The following is an 18,332-nucleotide window of genomic DNA, read 5'->3' as shown; positions in this document are numbered from 1 at the left end:
GGGTTGAATTGGTATGGGTTGAATTGGTATGGGTTGAATTGGTATGGGTTGAATGGGTATACGTTGAATGGGCTGGCTGGGCTGGCCGGCGGCAGCTTGCTCCATTCGCCACGTATACTCGTCGGTTGCCTCGGATAACCACTGCTTGAAGGGCTTGTTGATAGCAGTATCCAGAGGTTGAAGAAGGGAGGTTGTGCCTGGCGGTATAAGGCTTGGTGTCACGTGGTTGGATCGAAGTCGTGATAATATAGAAGGCGTCTTGTGAAAAGTAGCAACGTCCATAACTAACAAGTATTCTTGCCCTGTTGTAAGGGGAAAAAATTCATCTGTTAGCCACTGCCCAAGGAGATACTCGTTGTTGTAAGCCGTATCGTTATATTCAACTGTTACCTCTTTACTGTATGAGTCACCCTCACGTGCCTCAATTTGGCCGCCAAGGCTAGCAGGCTTGCCGTGAAAGATGAGCTTTGGCAGTAGCCGTTGGACCCCGTCGGCAAAGATGTAGAGAATAAGAGTGGCTTGCCGCTTGCTCCAGCCACTACGGTCAGTCTTGCCAGCCACAGTATGGGCCCCTCGGGCTGCCCAAGTTGACCCATCGAGGTACTCAAAAGGGATAGGGGTCTCATCGAAGTTGACGATGCGGTCGGGTGGAAATCGGAGGCCACCAATGGGCAGTTGCTGCCGGGCAAGTGAGGGCTGACTAACCCGTCGGTTGAAGTGGAGGAAGTTGGTAACAATAGTAAGGTATTCGGCAGGTAGCTTTAAGGCTTGCTTTGTAAGCCGGCGGTGTGAAATGTTCCATCGTGTGCGAAAACCAGTAAACCAACCCACAGAGAATCGGAAGGGATAGGTAGGCAGGTTGCTGGCCATGAGGGTGTTGGGATAGTTGGCTGTAAAAAGGGCCCAGGCCTCCCGCTTGAACCATCCGGTAGTAACTACTTTGTCACAGGCTCGTTGTTGCTGGAAGTGACTATAAAGGTCAGCTTCCATCTCTGGCCACTTTGGTTGACGAATAGCTAGGCTCGTACGGTCCCGTTGTTGATACCAGTCAGATACCGTCTGGAGGGGTATTTTGAAGTGGGCAGCTGCCTCACGAAGGGTTGGGCGGCGGAGGCCATTGGCAGGGTCAAGAGGGGTATCACCAGCCCGTTGGCGACGTCGCTGGCCAGGGGAAAGTGGGTAACGGTGGTGCTCAAGGTATAGTAGTACGTCAACTTGCTTTGGCTGACTATACGACCTTTCAACTCGTTTGATGCCGTTTTTTGGTGTATATCGTCGCTTGATAATAGGGGTAGGCTTCTTGCCCATCTTCTTGCGTAACGGTGGTGTAATATTTGGGTTGATTTGGCCTAGCGGCAGGTGGTCGGGCATCGTGAATATCGTGGTGGGTTGGTTGATGGGTTGGCGAAGTTAACTGTAGATGGGCTGGCTGGCTAGCAAGTGGGCAAGTGGGCAAGTGGGCAAGTGGGCAAGTGGGCAAGTGGGCAAGTGGGCAAGTGGGCAAGTGGGTGGGTTGATAGGTTGACCGCTTTCTATTTTAGGACTAGCGTAGTGGATATACACTAGCTGCTATAGGATATCTGCTAGCTTTCTCTGGCTAGCGGGTTTCTTAGCTTTGTCCGGATCTCACCAGTGGATACGGTAAGCAAGTGTGTACGTACTTTGTACAGAGTACACTACCTATAAACATACCGTACAGGTCGTACACACGTACACTTTGTAGGTATACCTATTCTGTACAGCATAGCAGCAGCAGCAGCCTTTCGGCTATTCATTTAGCGGCACTTGTTAATTGTAGTTAATGTATCCTGTCTCGACCACCTCCACAGGTCGAGGAGTATCCTGTTGCGGAGCTGAGAGCGCCGCAAGAACGGATTCGCAGCGATAAAGTATATTTCCAAGTCCTCATTGGCGCTTTCCCCTATCCGTGATCGTCCCATGCCCGCCGAGGCTCAAGCTTGTCTAGATTCGATTGTGACATTTCTGATTCCGACCTGGACCGGTCTTTAGCGCCCTCCCCCCTCGCTCTCGCACTGAACCTAATGTCTCGTAGTGTACCTCTCCGATGGGAGCCATGTAGGTATTGTTCCGTAGCGTCCAGGTAGATGTCCTCGGCCTTGCCCTGCGCACATACCCAGCTATGCCCGTTCACTGGCGCCAGCGCAAACTTGATCCAATTCGTCCATCAGTGTCCGTTTGGTTGCGTGCTTCCATGTCCGCACCCGTCGGCATCGTGCCGTGCTATGCTCGAGGCAGCTCTGGTCGCCACATTGCACATGGGGACGACGGATGCCACCTGTTGTCTCGCACTACATGTAAGACTCCATACAACGATCTGCTGTGGATACGTATCCCAGTGACGTGCGAGAAAGAGGGAGAGATGGAGCAACAGCCAAAAATATTCCCCGGACCCAGGCGTCATGGCCTGGGAAACCCAAGTTACCAGCCCTGTCTTGTCTTGCCCCGCGTAGCGTTGCAGTGGTGCAGAGCATTTCCGCATTCCGTCTCGAGGCCAAAGTGAACCGCACTGCATCGACACAACACCGGGCAGCGCAATAATACCTGGCCGGGCTTTCAGTGAGTGGCTTTCAGTTCTGGCTTCTCGACTCTGCAACTGTCTATACTTCCACAGCACGCGCCCGGTCAACCTTTAGGTACACATGTGCGCGCTCACGAGACTACCCTACCACATAGGTAGTCGTAGCCGTTCCCGCCTTGCACGAGGTAAGGTACCTTTTGCAGATCAAGGAACCCGTAGATGCTACGCACCACAACTTGCTCGACACCCAGCCGCTCTTGGTTCTTTTCGACCGACCACCGCCACATTACCTTCTTCGCCATCCTCATCCGCATTCGCTAATTTCTCTCCCATTCCACTCGTCCCTTACCCTATTCTCTTCGTATCCTCACACCCCCTCGGTTCGGCGATCGCAAACAACAAGCAAGACGACGACGACGCCAGCACCTTGTTGCGCACGCAGTCGCCCCCCCCTCACTTACTCATTCGCCCAAACTCAGAGTCGCCACCAGGAAGGATGAGGGAAAAGGCATCTATCTTAACGGCTCAGGACTGCGCTTTCTATACAGGGCAAGTGGTGGTAGTTCGCCGTCGTGCAAGTTTAGTTGCACTCCCCTAGCTTCACTTTCTTTTCAAGACGAGCTTTTCGGAGGGGGTTCTTCTTCTGTTCCGTCTTGCCTTGTTGGGCCGAGTAGGTAGATGTACCTGGGAGGCATGCGTAGTGGCGTGTAAGTACTGGGTAGGTACACTATCTACCTACCTACCCACCCACCCAGGTAGGTATCCGTACATGATCGGAGATGGAAGGCGAGGGCAGGCCGCCCGCCCGCACAAGGAGGGCCTCTAAGCCCGAAAGGCAAGTAAGCTTGGCCTGGTGCTCCGTCTCACTCGGAAGCCGTACCTTGGTACCTTGCTACGGTACCTACATCGTACTCGGTTGCTGCTGCTGCTGCCGCCCTCGCTCTTTGCAGCGCAGTACGGATAGTGTACTGCGTACTCGTGGCTACTTGGCAGTGTACAGGTATACTGGGAAGAGCTGAGTACACTACCTACCTAGGTACCTTACCTAGCCTTTCCGAGTCCTCTGCAGCCTGCCCGCCCTACCCACCCACACACCCACATGTCCACCTCACGCATGCACACCACACATTCCCAGTCGTGGTACTTCACTTACTTGCACATACGCACACCACTCACACCCACGCAGTAACACACGCACATACACACACATACGCAGCGGCACTACGGATACAGAGTCTGTTTCTCCCGTCCTTCTCTCGCTCTCGCCTTCTCAACTTTCGCACCCACCCCCTTGCTTAACAATTTTCGTACTCGACCCGTCCATTGTACTCCTTCCTGCCTGCGACCCTGCAATACCCAAACCCCAATCCTCCCCGTCCGAGTCACGCTCAGTTGCCTTCTTTCCCTTCTTTCCAACCCCACGCCCGGTTCGTCCCAGCCCTGTTCTGTTGTACGTAGCCTGCCCTCATGATATCACGTCCGTTCTGTCGTCGATTCTCTCTTGTGCTCTGTTTTGCATCTACTCGCAATCTCCCCTCTTTGTCTTCCATGCAAAACTAACAGCCCGACTTGATCGCCCGTCGACAGCACCCTAGCATAGCAAAGCCTCCACCTTTCGCCTTGAGTACATAACGAGCTTTCCGCGCGACGGTACCCGCAACTGCGAAACGACGAACCCGCACCCTGCCCGATCCCTTCGACTCTCCGGTCCAGCGTCTGAATTGGTTTCCCTACACCCGCTCATGTTCTCGGCCAATCCGGTTTTGTGCGCCCACAATCAATGTCAATTCTGGTGACCTCCGAAACCACTGCGCCGCTGTTTTATCGCCTGCACTTGGGGGAACAAACCCATTGATGAGGGTCCTGGCCGACGCCCCGACCACGCTTGCGTTCCAATTGCCTCGATTCTTCCGCCACGAAACCTGCCGCTTCGACCTTGCTCGCCCAGGACCGCGCATCCACTGGCGCCCCTCGGGCATCGCGCCGCTGTGCCACGACACTTGTTAGGACTGGGTCGCCGTCCTCGACCTCTCCCGCTGCGAAGCCTGCCGACTCGTCTTCTGATCAATCGCATCGTTACGCTCGTAAACCCTCCTCGTCCTAGTGGCCAGAGCGCTCCGGTCGCGAGACTGGTTGCTCCCGAAAGCCATGATGGACAATGCTACGTGCCACGTCGTCTACGTGAACCGCCAGGTTCGCCATGACAGGCTCATCCGACACGGCGCGAGGGACGTCCACCTATCCAACGGAAGCGCAACCGATCTGGAGGAGAATGACAATATCCGGAAAGATGCCACGCTGCTGCTGGAAACCTTTGGAGAAGGTAGGCTCGGATCCCAATCATACATGGCGTACCGTACTAATCATGTGCCTCAGTCTATCTGTGTTCCACAGGCTCGGCATGCATCTCTACGCTTTTCCAGCTTTCGGACGATGCCATGATGGATCTGACGCCAACCCTTGTTCTCATTGACGTTCCCCACGACGAGAGGCTGCCCAAGATCCGCTCAAAGTCTAGATCGCCTTCGCCGCATTCTCGCCCAGCCACTGCCGACATCGATATCCATACCCCAGAAGAGGAGGTATACGGGCTCAGACTGCTGCAGCGCATAATGACCGAGGCGCATCTTCGTAGTCTGTCGAGGCTGATCGTCCCGATCCCCATAATCAGCTTTTCCGCCTCGGAGGAGGACGATGTCTCGGCCGTCAACGACGAGAAGCCTAAATCCTCGTCGGCAGTTGATCGCCGCTTGATCATTCGCTGTCTCGACCTCGGCGCTGTCGACGTCATCATCAGTCCCGTACATCTGAAGTGCATCACCAGCCTGGAGATACATGCTTATCGGGCGCACAAGGAAGCCGCCAGAGAGCAGCAGGAGATGCTCGAGGTACGCCGAGGACGAAAGCGCTCATGGGTCGGAGTGAACGAGGAGAAGCCGTTCTCCTACCTTAGGGAAGCCATGGTCTCTGGGCTCATGAGGGGCATTTGCCGGTCCGGCGCCGATTCGGATGACGATCGGATTGCGAATGTAAGCATATCCGTCTCCACCGATCGTCGGGCTGCTGTCGCTGCGGCCGTCGGCCAATGGCATTTTTGCGCACACAGCTTCACGGACGATGAGCTCCTTGTGGCAGCTATGGTCATGTTCAAGCATGCGTTGACTATGCCGGAATTGGATCGCTGGCGGATACCGACAGGTGAGTCTTCCGTTCCCTTCTCGCGGGTGCCCTGCGGGCAGTTGCTGACGGCAATGCGTAGATCAGCTCATCAGCTTTCTGGTCGCCTGCCGGGCTGCTTACAATAACTTTGTTCCATATCACAACTTTCGGCACGTCATCGACGTCCTGCAGGCTACCTTTCACTTCTTGGTCCGCATCGGTACCCTCGCACCCTACCCTGTCGATCCCTTGGCAGAAGCAGACACGACCGAGAAGTCACCAATGGCCAGCATACTGCATCCCTTTGAGGGTTTGACGCTCTTGATCACGGCAATAGGGCATGACGTCGGTCACCCTGGCGTAAACAACGGGTTTCTGGTCACCCTCAACGCCCCTCTCGCACAGTTGTACAACGACCGTTCAGTGCTTGAGTCGTTCCACTGCGCTGCTTACTCACAGATCCTCCGAAGATATTGGCCGAGTGCATTCGAGGACACGAAGATGAGGCACCTGCTGATCAGCTCCATCCTTGCTACCGACATGGGCATGCACTTTGATTATATGAAGAGGCTCGGGGACACCCAGGAAAAACTGGCTACCAGCAACTCGACCGACAGCTGGAACGGGCGCATGCTGGAGGAGCAGAAGGCACTGGCATGCTCATTACTAATCAAATGTGCAGACATCAGCAATGTGGTAAGTGACTCGAATCTCATTCGCATCACCAGAAAGTAACGTTGAGGTCCCGCAGGCAAGGAAATATGATACCGCACTGAAATGGATGCATATTCTGTCGGACGAGTTTTCTCGCCAGGCTTCCATGGAGAGCGAGCTGGACATCGCGTCGTCACTACTCTCTCCTCCCAAGAAGGATACGATGTCGCTTTCCAAGGCGCAACTCAGCTTCATGAACATGTTTGCTATCCCCCTCTTCCAAGGCGTCGCCGACATCCTCCCGGCAATGAAGTACACGGTCGATGAGCTCGAGATCAATAAGGGTCTCTTCGAGCGGCGCATCCGAGACGAGCAGGCAAAGGAGGATCCCACTCGCAAGAGGCTTCTCCGTGATGGAACATTCTCCCCGCGGACTATGAGTTTTGCTTCGGGGCCAGAGAGCAACAAAGAATCCATAACCCCTCGCGTAACGACACCGCTAGCGGAGATCACCACGACACCCCCGCTGGTGGACAAGTCACAGCGCGCGAACCATGAGCTTACACCGGAGCTGGCGAGTTCAGTGAACACGTCTTCTCACGCATCAGACACTCCGGAGGACTTCAAGGAGGTAAATGGGATTTTGACATCGTTCGATTCGGTGGCGGATTTTGCAGCAAGCGACCCTTTCCACTGCCGGGACAGGGCGAGCAGCTCCCCCGATAATCACCACGGCCACAATGGAAAGCAACGATGCAGCGAGACAACGGACGGAAGCACGACAGGGCCATATACTGGAGACTGGGCTTCGCAGGCAACAAGTGCTACCACCGGCAAAATGCCCCTGTCCCCGAGCACTCAAGGCACTAGCATTGTCAGCAGAGAATCCACGGAGCATTTGCCGGGCGTACCTACGATTTCGGAACCAAAACCGTTTGCTGAATCCAAGCCGGAGCCTGCGTTTTTGGACCACGAATCCAATGGCTCTCACGTATCACAGGGGGCTCTTGGCAAAGAGGAGGGCGGCAAGTTGGTGAAGAAGAAGTCGAGCAGATTCCGCATGAACGCCTTACAGTTTTTCCGGCGAAACAGAGCGCCGAGCCCCTCAATGCCAGCAGCCGACACAGCTGGCTGATGTGTCATAAAAAGGCTTGCCGCGAGTCGGGGCCGGATCTGGCAGCCACAACCAGATGGCGCTCTAAGGCATGGGAAAGCTCACACAACGGGGGTGGCTCACACAGATGTCCAAGTGTTCGATATACCCGAGCCACCCTGTTGTTAATTTAATCGCGATCCACAGTGACCGGAGAAGCGTGCCGCACTGACGAATCGGCTTGTAAAGCACAGTATACGGAGCTGGCTATATATGTACAGTATCGAGGACGGAGTTAATGTGTGTTTGGGGTCTGAGTGTTCCGCCCGACAACGGCGGCGATAACGAGGGACACGGCCGTGGAAGTCATTGGGCTGGATGGCAGGGCCTTGTGTCTTTGTTCTTGGGGGCCTCGACCGCCTGCTCAAGAGCAGGCTGAGTGGGAGGCGGCGTTCGGGCAAGTCGGCGGGCTGTGACATTATGGGCATTGGGACAGACGGAGAAGATATGGGGCCAGGGAACAACTGCGGCATGGTCACGTCTCTTTTTCTTTTTCTTTTCGGTTTTTTTTTTCTTTTTCCGGTTAATGTTTTTGACCCAAGCCGGAGAGGCATGCCGCGATGGCAAAGTATGGAGACATGATGGCGTACGGCTGGGAAAGGCCGGCATCCACGGTAGATGAATACAACGTCTGGCCAGCTCACTATGGCATTTGGCACCACACCCTTTTTCTTCCCTTTCGAATCATGAATGCCCCCCCTCCCCCATGGCTAAAGATGAACGATGCTGCAATGATGTCGTACTAGCCTCAAGGTGGCAGCAATGGGCTTTTTTCTTTTTTTTCTTTTTTTTTATGTGGCATGGAGGAAGACGAGGTTGAAGACATGACTTGGGGAAAACGCCACGAATCGCAAGAAGCCTGCGTGCATGCGTGGACAAGGCGCGAGCGACTGTGATTGACCAGAATGACGGTCGGCGGGATAATGGCCGTAGAGGTTCTCTCACACAGTGGGACTAAAGCCGCCGGGATTAGCCTGTTGGCTTTGCAAGTCAGTCAGTCAGTCAGTCACTAGGGTGTACGAGGCGATGTTTCCTTGCCAGGATCGACGATGTTGATCAGGTCTACTCCTACGAGCACACTTCGAAGTGACAATCTATCTGTGTTACCCGTCGACAGCAGTGGAGCAGCGTGCGCCTTGACCTTAATTGTTCTACGCAGGAAGCGCTCACACTCTTCAGGTAGCTACAGGAAGACTATACTCGCTCTATAGGTTTGTATTGTATAAGAAATTCTCTAGGTCTGCTACTTCGTACACTACATGCCTACTATTATTACCTCATGCAACTAGGTAGCTAGGTAACTACCGTAGGCATTTCGCAGTCCGGCGTTTATGTGCTGTTGTTAGGTATTCCTGGGAATCCTCCCGTTTTGGGTAGAGGGGCTGGGGTGGCCAGACAGCGAATCAGGAAGCACGATATGCTTATCTGGGTACGAAAAGCATGGGCCATCGACCGCAGCAAAAGGTCCCTGTCCAGTCCAGGCACAGGTGTCTTGTGCCTGAGGTGTATACGGCCGTCGGCAGTACCTGGCATGACGCAGACGACCAAGGCGGGGCGAGACGGTACGACGTAAGCCCGCCACTAACAGATAGACAGCCTTAGCACCGTGGAGGGATGATAGCGGGTCTGCAACAGGCAGGTTCTCGTTTTAGCGTCTGAGGCGCGCGGGGGGGATCAGGCGGACAATGTTCCCCCGACCATCGTTTGGCCAACCCATGGGCCCTGGGCTCACTGGCCAGTCGTTGCTCGGCGTTCCAATCAAGCTGGAGCTCCCCACAGCAACAACAGTGTGCATAAGCCACGACAGCGGCCCCGATAATAGGTAAGCTACACTGTCACTGCTGGGGGGTCCGTCATGTTTCATTTATTACGTCCGCGAGCTCCCTCCTGCCGTCTGCCACACCTTAACGCCGAGCTCCAACCTCCCATCAACACACCATCCTCTCTCCCTCCATCTTTCATTTCTCTTCGCCCATTTCCCCGTCGGATCACATCACTTTCCTTCATCATTCCCATCTAGAATCCCATCACCGAAGCTTGCGCCATCAATTTCCCTTGAGCTCCTCGCCCATCATGAGGTTCTCGACCTCCGCCCTTGTCCTCGGCGCCGCCTCAACCGCGGTAGCCCTGGACCAGCAGGTCCTCGGTGGCAACGACGGCCCCTTTGACAGCATCAAAGTCGCCGGCCAGGAATGGCTCTCCGTCTTTGAGGAGAAGTTCGGCAAGATGACCACAGAGGTCAAGGCCGTCTGGGACGAGATCACCCTGCTCGCCCCTGATGCCGTCGAGTCCTTCAAGAAGAACGCCATCCCCCCCAAGCCAAAGCCCGCCCACCGCAAGTCCGACAAGAAGTGGGACCACGTCGTCAAGGGCGCCGATGTCCAGAGTATGTGGGTTGAGAAGAACGGAGAGAAGCATCGCAAGATCGCTGGCGACCTTAAGAACTTCAACCTGCGCGCCAAGAAGGTCGATCCGGCTGCCCTTGGCATCGACAAGGTCAAGCAGTACAGTGGTTACCTCGACGACGAGGAGAACGACAAGCATCTCTTCTACTGTAGGTTTCCATCAGGCGTGTGTTCTGTTCCGTTGTCACCTTCTAACCTCGCACAGGGTTCTTCGAGTCCCGCAACGACCCCAAGAACGACCCGGTCGTCTTGTGGCTTAACGGCGGCCCTGGCTGCTCTTCCCTGACCGGTCTCTTCATGGAGCTCGGCCCCGCTTCCGTTGACAAGAAGCTCAAGGTCGTCAGCAACGACTGGTCGTGGAACAACAACGCCTCCGTCATCTTCCTCGATCAGCCCGTCAACGTCGGCTACTCCTACTCCGGCTCCTCCGTCTCCAACACGGTCGCCGCCGGCAAGGACGTTTACGCCCTGCTCTCCCTTTTCTTCCACCAGTTCCCAGAGTACTCCAAGCAGGACTTCCACATTGCCGGCGAGTCGTACGCCGGCCACTACATTCCCGTCTTCGCCTCGGAGATTCTCTCCCACGAGGACCGCAACATCAACCTCAAGAGTGTTCTGATTGGTAACGGTCTGACCGACGGCCTGACCCAGTACGGCTACTACCGCCCCATGGCTTGCGGCGAGGGCGGCTACCCCGCTGTTCTCGACGCCGGCGAGTGCCAGGCCATGGATAACGCTCTCCCCCGTTGCCAGAGCCTGATCAATAACTGCTACGAATCCGGCAGCGTCTGGTCTTGCGTCCCCGCCAGCATCTACTGCAACAACGCTCTTATCGGCCCCTACCAGCGCACTGGCCAGAACGTCTACGACATCCGCGGCAAGTGCGAGGACAGCAGCAACCTCTGCTACTCCGCTCTTGGCTGGATCAGCGAGTACCTCAACCAGGATGAGGTCAAGGAGGCTCTCGGTGCCGAGGTCGACAGCTACGACAGCTGCAACTTCGACATCAACCGCAACTTCCTTTTCGCCGGTGATTGGTTCCAACCCTTCCACCGTATCGTCCCCAAGCTTCTTGAGAAGATCCCTGTTCTCATCTACGCTGGCGACGCCGACTACATTTGCAACTGGCTCGGTAACCGTGCCTGGACCGAGGCCCTCGAATGGCCTGGCCAAAAGGGCTTCAACAAGGCTGAGGTCAAGAGTCTGGCCGTTGGCAAGGGTAAAGAGTACGGCAAGGTCAAGTCCAGCGGCAACTTCACCTTTATGCAGATCTACGGCGCCGGCCACATGGTACCCATGGACCAGCCCGAGGCCTCGTCCGACTTCTTGAACCGTTGGCTTGGCGGCGAGTGGGTTGCATAAATGCACCCACAGTATGATAAGTCTATGTACGAGATGGAAGATGGAACGGCGTGGAGGATACTGTTGCAACAGTGAACGCTCAAATTGGTTCGTTGTACATGACTTGGGTATGTTGGTTTGCCAATACGGAAGGACCCGGTTATACAAGTGTCATCAGCAGCGCCAGTATCAGACCGGCGCGGTAGAGATTTAGCTATATGGTTAGAACAAGAAATTTTTTTTTTAATTTTTTCCCCCAGTAAACGTTATTTCGTGTTGAGATGACTCCTGACGCTGGATGACACTTGACTGACAGGCGGCCGGCCGGAGATGAGTCGACATGACGGTATTAGTCACCGGCGCAGCTGCAGCTTGCCAGGGCTCGTTCGGTACCCGCAAAAACAACGTCAGACCAGTACCGCCTGCGCCATAGGTACAGATGAATAGGTATTTCACCGCCCACTGCCCCTCCTCGATTGCAGCTGCGCCATACCACACGTCCTACCCCGCCAAAACTTTTCTGGCGACCCAAGTCCAACGTCACCAACGAAGCCGAAACGACCGATCTCCTGCTATTTGTCGCTACAAAGCACACACTGCGACGTACTTCACCACGGGAAAAGGAGCGCATACGAACAAAGAAACATCACCTACACACACATAGCAACAACCGTCCCATCCACCACCGTCAACATGTCGCGGATGATCAATCAGCCGTCGAACCAGATCAAGCTGACCAACGTGTCGCTGGTGCGCCTCAAGAAGGGCAAGAAACGCTTCGAGATCGCGTGCTACAAGAACAAGGTCATGGAGTGGCGGTCCGGGATCGAGACGGACCTGGACAACGTGCTGCAGATCCCCAACGTGTTCCTCAACGTGTCCAAGGGCCAGACGGCGCCCAAGGAGGACCTGGAGAAGGCGTTCGGCAAGGGCAAGAGCACAGACGACATTGTGCTGGAGATACTGAAGAAGGGCGAGATGCAGGTCGGCGGGAAGGAGAGGGCAGAGCAGCTGGAGCGGGTGCACAACGAGGTCATTGGGATCGTCGCCAGCCGGCTCGTGGACCCGAGGACCAAGAGGGTCTACACGACGGGCATGATCGAAAAAGCGCTGGACATGCTGTCGTCCGCGGCGCACGGGGAGGAGGGCGGGGAGGCCAAGAAGGCCGGGTCCAAGACGGCGAGCGGCGCGGGGACGCCCGCGGGCGGAGAGGAGGGGGACGCAAAGCCGCGCGACAAGGGGTTCCACTGGACGGGCGTGACGACGACCAAGTCGGCCAAGTCGCAGGCGCTGGAGGCGATGAAGGCGCTGATCGCGGCGCAGCCGATCCCCGTGCAGCGGGCGCGGATGAGGCTGAGGGTGACGTGCGCGACGAGCGTGCTGAAGCAGGCCGTCAAGGAAAAGCCCGCCGCCGGGAAGGAGAAGGGCAAGGGGGGTGGTGGTGGCGGCGGCGGCGGCGACGACGGCGACGGCGACGAACCGAAGCAGAAACCCGGCACGGTCAAGGATCGGATCCTCGGGTTCGTGGAGCAGATCGAGAGCCAGGACGTGCTGGGCAGCGAGTGGGAGGTCGTCGGGTTTGTGGAGCCGGGAGCGTTCAAGGGGCTGGGCGATTTCATCGCCGGGGAGACGAAGGGGATGGGCAGGGTCGAGGTTCTGGATATGGCCGTCATTCACGAGGACTGATGAGATGCGGAGGGAGGGGGGCGTCGCTTGCGGCTCCGGCACGGGTTTGGTGGGGGGGGGGGGGGGGGGGGGGGGGGGGGGGATGGGCTTCGTGATTATCGATACCCCTTAGACTAAGGGTCTTTAGCAGCTGCTTGACGGAGAAAACAACGTCCTTCACAAAAGTCTGCTCACGTTCTGGGCTTTTCACGGCATGCACCAACGTAAGATTCGTCCTAGGCGGCTCCAGCACCGCTGCAGCCCTAACACCATACCAATCAACATACAATAATAAGCCACGTTTCTGACCACAGAGGTATGAATGACATCGCAAGCCGTCTTGTCGTCCTCCCGAAGCCACCCGAGTCGAATGCTCTCGTCATGTTGGAGGGGGGGTACGCCGGCCGTGTCTCTCCGTAAGAGCGCGTGGGGTCCCGAAGGAGGGGGGGAGGGCCGGGGTGGGAATGGCGGGCATGAGTTTGTTTTACCTTGTTGAGAGAAGAAGCTCGACTGCACCACACCGCACCCCCTTGAGGTTGGGATCCGGTCATCCATACGGGGGGGGCACTTCTCCCGCCCGAGGTGCGTCGTAATAATCCCACAGACCCCGGACACGGAGCGGACCCGGCACGCGGTGGGCTCCGGGCCTCGCTTGCAAGTCGCACAGATTTTGGGAAAAGCTGGCCGTCCGTCAAGCGAGCATGTTCTGGCATGTCACTGCTCCCACCAACCTGCCTGCCCACGCTTCGGTGCAGAGTCGTAAGAGTCTCTAGAGAAATATACGTGGTTCTGGTCTACCCAGTACTCTCAAAGTGAGTGAGCTGTAGCACGTTACTTGTCGCATCTGGCGTGACCAGGGCAGGGCGAGACTCGGACGCAGCCGTCACTGCATATCAACACATCACGTGGGGACAGTTTGTACTTTTTTCAGCTTTTTGTTTTTTGGTATGATGGACTCTTCCGATTCGGTATCTAGAGACGCCACCATCCTGCGCAGAATAGCAATCCCCTCGTTGTAATGCCAGCAGTAGAGTTTGTCATCATGAGAAGTGATGAGAATGGAGAGAAAACGTCCAGCCGTATCGCGCCGCCATGATTGTTGTTCCCCCCCCACGCCAAAACCCCCGTTTTTATCATCCTCGGTAACGTAACGCTTAACCACCCTTCTTCTTGGAGACACCGACCGTGCGGCCGCGGCGGCCGGTGGTCTTGGTGTGCTGACCGCGGACGCGGAGGCCCCAGTAGTGACGGAGACCGCGGTGGGCGCGGATCTTCTTGAGGCGCTCGAGGTCGTCGCGGAGCTTGGAGGCGACGCCGTTGGCGAGGATCTGGCTGTCCTTGCCGTCGACGATGTCGCGCTGACGGTTGAGGAACCAGCCGGGAATCTTGTACTGGGTGGGGTTCTGGATGATGGTGACGATACGCTCGAGCTCTTCCGAGGTGAGCTCACCGGCGCGCTTGTTCAGGTCGACTGTTAAAGACGGGTTAGCGGCCGCCCTCTTCTGTTCTTCAATATTTCCCATTCTTCTTTTTCTTCTTCTACTTCTTCTCAAAGGAGGGGTGTTCCAGCGCAGTCCTCGTGTGCGGATTCTGCGGGGGACGGGATTCGCGGACGTACCATCGGCCTTCTTGCACACAATGTTGGAGTAACGACGACCAACACCAGAAATCTTGGTGAGCGCGTACATGACCTTCTCCTGACCACGAACGTTGGTGTCTGCGAGCAAATACACGTTAGCCACCGGTTTCCTTCCTCCAGCTGTCGACTACTGCATCGCGATCGGGGACGGGTCGTCGGCCCCTTCGATGGGGTGGTGAGGGTGTGGCGATTGAGGGGGAGTACATACTCAGAAGACGGAGAATGAACTGGAAGTTCGCTGCAGCCAGATGGTTAGCAATCGCGCATTGTTCTGGGAACCGTAAAGGCAGGACGAACACTTCTCCCCCGAGACGAGCGACATGCTGGGCAACTGTCGTACGAAGGCTGCTCCTAGATGTCGGGAAGTTTGTTGATTGACGACGGATCGGTCGAAAGGTTAGACTCTGGTGCGAATCGACGGTGGTGGAGGGAACGGGGACAATTTTTTGGGCGTGGGCTCGGTAGGGTAGGGTCACGTGATTGTCCGGCGCCTGTTTCCCACCAGAATTTTTCCCGGTGCTCCTATTGGCCAGATGGTCTCCACCGAGGCGTTGCAAAGTGGCAGAGGCGCGCTGGCAGGGATTGGAGCTCGATTGGTCAGGGCGTACGTAGCTTCCTTCCTTCCTTCCCACCACTTGGGTCTCTTGAGAAAAGGCCTCGAACGTATGCTTCCGACTCCATGGATCCGACGTCTTTGAGTGACAGACCGGGAATCTCGTGTACCTTGGCCACACCCCTCCGGCTCTGAGAAGACGACGGACCCGGAGTAAGCTACCGCTTCATTTCCTCGCCCATTTATCTCCTGTCTCTGTTTCTCTACTCAAGCCAGCACCGATCCTTCTCATACCGGCTTCGTTTCGTACTTCTTTGGCACACACGGCATAAGGCACTTGCTGCTTGCCTCTCTGTTCCAAGAGTACCCGGCGTACTGCCCAGGACCAGACCTTCCGGCCGTCATCTGCAGCGATACGCACCGTACCTCCCACATTGAGTAGTGTTGGATGGCAGTAATGCTACCACTCTGGCCATGAACGTACTTCGTAATGCTCTGGCGTGCTGCCGACACAAGCGTGTTTATACGAAGCCGTTACCTTGTCAGATGTCCAGACATCTCACGATACTACACTGCCTCACTAGGTAAATGCTCATTTGCTAAAGGCACTTTGCCCAGAGCCAGAACTCCCGTACTTTTCCCATTGCGCCTCGTACAATGTGTTGAGTCATTACTACTGAAGCTTATACACTACGTACTTGGAATGAGGCACCATCGTGGCGCATTCTGAAGTCATATATTAATCCACTATTCCCTTCTCTTTCATGACTCCCTGGACCAACGCCCCGTGTGACCCAAACAAATATACCCATCAGCCTCGTTCCCTTCCCAAATCCCGATATGACTTCCGTTCCGACGTGTCATGCCCATCATTACGCCGGCTGGGATGCTGCAGCTGGCGCCGCAGCCGGGGCGGCCTGGGGTTGGGCAGCACTCGCCCCTCCCGCGGTCGATCCCACGACGACTACACCAGACCCGCTGGCTGCTTGTGGTGCCGGAGCCGGTGCCGAGGCCGGTGCTGCAGCCGGAGCCGCAGCAGGAACCGCAGCCGGGGCCGCAGCCGGGGCCGCGGCCTGAGCAGCCGGAGCGCTCGCCTGAGGCTGCACCACGGCTTGCGCAGGAGGCTGAACGGCCGCAGGCTGTGCCTGCGCGGGAGGCGGTACCGCCTGCGGCGGTTTCTGCCCTTGGTTTGCGGGGTAGATGCCTAGGCCTGAAAGCCCCGCGAGCTGCGCGGCGGCGATCTGCTGAAACGACGAGAAGACCTGCGCCGCGACTCCGGCCAGGACTTGGTTCCCGCCCGCCACCGACGTCGCGCAGTCGGAGAGGAACGTCGCCGCGTTTTGCACGAAGAGCCCTTGCTGCCCGGGGAGGATGATGGAGGCCGGGTCGGGCACCGAGGCCAGCTGCGGGGCCAGCGTGCCGGCGGGGAGGATGACAGACTGCCCGATCTGGCCGAAGGGCGCCGACTGGTCGAAGGCGGCCAGGTTGATCGATTTGTCGTTGAGCGCCGCGTTGGGGTCCCCGCCGGCGGCCTGGTTGCTGGAGTTGCTGGGTCCGACGGCCGGGGCATTTTCCAACTGAACATTGGCGGCGCCAAAGGCATTTGCTTGCGAGGAGGCCGCCTGCTCCGTTGAGATCTGCATGGGCGTCGGGTCTGTGACCATGACGAGAGTCTGGTTACCTGGGGCGCCGTTGTCGGCGAGCAGCTGGTTGACGAGGTACCGCTGGTTCTGCTGTCCCTGATTCCTGCTGTCCACTAGATTGGTGACGGTGACAATGACGGTGTTCTATATCGCGGGCCAGCCTTTATCAGCATTCCTGTGCCCGTCTCGAACCCGCAGGTATGGCTGTCCTTCGACAGAAGGCAAGGGAAACTCACCGCCTGAGGAAACAGCGCTTTGAAGTGGTTGACCCGGATGTTGTCCTTGACGGTCTGCAGCTGCGTCACCAGCGCGAGCTGCGACTGCACCAACGCCGCAAGCGCTACTTCATTCTGCCGCTGAAGCTGGTCGATCGCAGCAAGGTTCTCCTGGACGACGATGATGTTGGGCCTAATGATGTTCTGGATAATGTTGATGTTCCCATTGCGGTTGTTGTTATTGTTATTGATGTTATTGTTGTTTTTGTTGTTGTTGTCGTTGTTCTTGTCGTTGTTCTTGTTGTTCTTGTCGTTGTTATTGTTGTTGTTTTTGGCCTGACCTTGGTCCTTGTTCTGCTTCGGATCCTCTCTCCTGACCACGGCTTTCGAGTCTTGTGCGGGTGCTGCGAGACGGTCACGGTTCAGCCTGGCCCTCAGTCAAATTCGTCGCGCTCGGAGACTCACCGGCAGCTGCCAAAGAGCTGAAGGCCACCAGGGCGGCAACGATGTGCTTAAGATGCATGGCTCTCGGAGGCTCACGCGGCTATTATGGAATAATATGGGGCGAGAAGGAAGGAGGAAAGGAACCAAAGAGTGTCGAAGGCACAGCCGACTCGAACCCGATGATGATAACGTTCAGAAGGACTTGAGAAACAACGAGGGTGGCCTCTGGGGCTCACGGGCGAAGAGAAGACGGCAATGTGAGAGACAAGAAAAAGGAAGACGGCGAGATGGAGAACAACAGGGAAAGTCGAGGCGACAGCCGACAGATCATCTTTGGCGAGGGCGATGATATACTCTGATCTGCCGTCACGATGATGATGGGCGACAGAGCCCGCGTCCACGAGTGAAACATTGATGCCATTCGTCAGAGACGCAGGTGGTGGCGCATTTCTCGCCATCTGTCGATGAATCTCTTTTGCCGCCGGAAGCTACAGTCCCGTCTTTCCACAACATGACCACTTCATATCAAGCGAGTGAGGCACAGACTTTCAGGATGGGCGGGACAGGGTGATCTAGTAGACATCGTCTCGTCATCCACCCCGGCCCCGGCCCAGAAGAGTAAAGCCTTGGGATGAGCATCTAGAAACGCGACTGGATACGTCGAACGAAGACGTCGATAGGATACAGACTCGGTGGGGGGTGTTCCAGTTCCATCGACAAGGAGGAGGCTGTTCGAGAGAGGGGTAAAAGCCACTCGAGAGAGGCCAGTCTCGCAAAACTCTCCCTGGCCTTCCATCCGGCGTCGGAAGCCGCGTGACGTTACGCTTCAGCCATCTCGACCGTCCCATACCCTACCGCCATCCCACCTGTCAAAAAAGACGCACAGTCATCGTCCCATAAAGGACAGGACGAGTTTCGGAAT

General features: G+C 56.5%; 9 protein-coding genes across 9 annotated transcripts; 4 read left to right on the top strand and 5 right to left on the bottom strand.

The window, feature by feature from the left end:
* Window positions 1-30: 30 nt before the first annotated feature.
* LY79DRAFT_547265 (uncharacterized protein) lies at window positions 31-748 on the bottom strand. The gene has a single exon (XM_060557310.1). The coding sequence runs from the start codon at window positions 624-626 to the stop codon at window positions 387-389; it is 240 nt and encodes a 79-aa protein (XP_060416335.1). The 5' UTR covers window positions 627-748; the 3' UTR covers window positions 31-386.
* LY79DRAFT_547262 (uncharacterized protein) lies at window positions 749-1,404 on the bottom strand. The gene is made up of 2 exons (XM_060557309.1): window positions 1,029-1,404; window positions 749-970 (listed from the first exon to the last, which is right to left on the bottom strand). The coding sequence occupies exons 1-2, from the start codon at window positions 1,369-1,371 to the stop codon at window positions 936-938; spliced, it is 378 nt and encodes a 125-aa protein (XP_060416334.1). The 5' UTR covers window positions 1,372-1,404; the 3' UTR covers window positions 749-935.
* A 1,139-nt stretch (window positions 1,405-2,543) lies between these two features.
* On the top strand, window positions 2,544-3,243 carry LY79DRAFT_108746 (uncharacterized protein). The gene has a single exon (XM_060550685.1). The coding sequence runs from the start codon at window positions 2,661-2,663 to the stop codon at window positions 3,135-3,137; it is 477 nt and encodes a 158-aa protein (XP_060416333.1). The 5' UTR covers window positions 2,544-2,660; the 3' UTR covers window positions 3,138-3,243.
* Window positions 3,244-4,413: 1,170 nt separating this feature from the next.
* LY79DRAFT_108718 (3'5'-cyclic nucleotide phosphodiesterase) lies at window positions 4,414-7,559 on the top strand. Its single transcript, XM_060550684.1, has 4 exons — window positions 4,414-4,862; window positions 4,916-5,737; window positions 5,799-6,394; window positions 6,450-7,559. Exons 1-4 carry the CDS (start codon window positions 4,688-4,690, stop codon window positions 7,485-7,487), a joined length of 2,631 nt encoding a protein of 876 aa, XP_060416332.1. The 5' UTR covers window positions 4,414-4,687; the 3' UTR covers window positions 7,488-7,559.
* Window positions 7,560-9,125: 1,566 nt separating this feature from the next.
* On the top strand, window positions 9,126-11,496 carry LY79DRAFT_603210 (serine carboxypeptidase). The gene is made up of 2 exons (XM_060561861.1): window positions 9,126-10,059; window positions 10,116-11,496. Exons 1-2 carry the CDS (start codon window positions 9,579-9,581, stop codon window positions 11,270-11,272), a joined length of 1,638 nt encoding a protein of 545 aa, XP_060416331.1. The 5' UTR covers window positions 9,126-9,578; the 3' UTR covers window positions 11,273-11,496.
* Window positions 11,497-11,944: 448 nt separating this feature from the next.
* LY79DRAFT_511115 (SBDS protein C-terminal domain-containing protein) lies at window positions 11,945-12,937 on the top strand (the record flags this gene model as incomplete). The annotated part of the gene is made up of 1 exon (XM_060554227.1): window positions 11,945-12,937. One exon carries the CDS (start codon window positions 11,945-11,947, stop codon window positions 12,935-12,937), a length of 993 nt encoding a protein of 330 aa, XP_060416330.1.
* Window positions 12,938-14,070: 1,133 nt separating this feature from the next.
* On the bottom strand, window positions 14,071-14,877 carry LY79DRAFT_668079 (ribosomal protein S13/S18; the record flags this gene model as incomplete). Its single annotated transcript, XM_060563470.1, has 4 exons — window positions 14,071-14,387; window positions 14,535-14,633; window positions 14,764-14,793; window positions 14,853-14,877. 4 exons carry the CDS (start codon window positions 14,875-14,877, stop codon window positions 14,071-14,073), a joined length of 471 nt encoding a protein of 156 aa, XP_060416329.1.
* Window positions 14,878-15,980: 1,103 nt separating this feature from the next.
* Window positions 15,981-17,884, bottom strand: LY79DRAFT_681526 (uncharacterized protein; the record flags this gene model as incomplete). Its single annotated transcript, XM_060564567.1, has 3 exons — window positions 17,432-17,884; window positions 16,988-17,370; window positions 15,981-16,895 (listed from the first exon to the last, which is right to left on the bottom strand). The coding sequence occupies exons 1-3, from the start codon at window positions 17,487-17,489 to the stop codon at window positions 15,981-15,983; spliced, it is 1,356 nt and encodes a 451-aa protein (XP_060416328.1). The 5' UTR covers window positions 17,490-17,884.
* Window positions 17,166-18,305, bottom strand: LY79DRAFT_547249 (uncharacterized protein). The gene has a single exon (XM_060557308.1). It carries the CDS (start codon window positions 17,866-17,868, stop codon window positions 17,503-17,505), a length of 366 nt encoding a protein of 121 aa, XP_060416327.1. The 5' UTR covers window positions 17,869-18,305; the 3' UTR covers window positions 17,166-17,502.
* Window positions 18,306-18,332: the final 27 nt, after the last annotated feature.

This window comes from Colletotrichum navitas (assembly GCF_030913465.1).
Source record: "Colletotrichum navitas strain CBS 125086 chromosome Unknown LY79scaffold_16, whole genome shotgun sequence".
Lineage (NCBI taxonomy): Eukaryota > Fungi > Ascomycota > Sordariomycetes > Glomerellales > Glomerellaceae > Colletotrichum > Colletotrichum navitas.
Note: the sequence above shows the minus strand (reverse complement) of the source record. Positions and strands in the feature narration are given on the sequence as shown.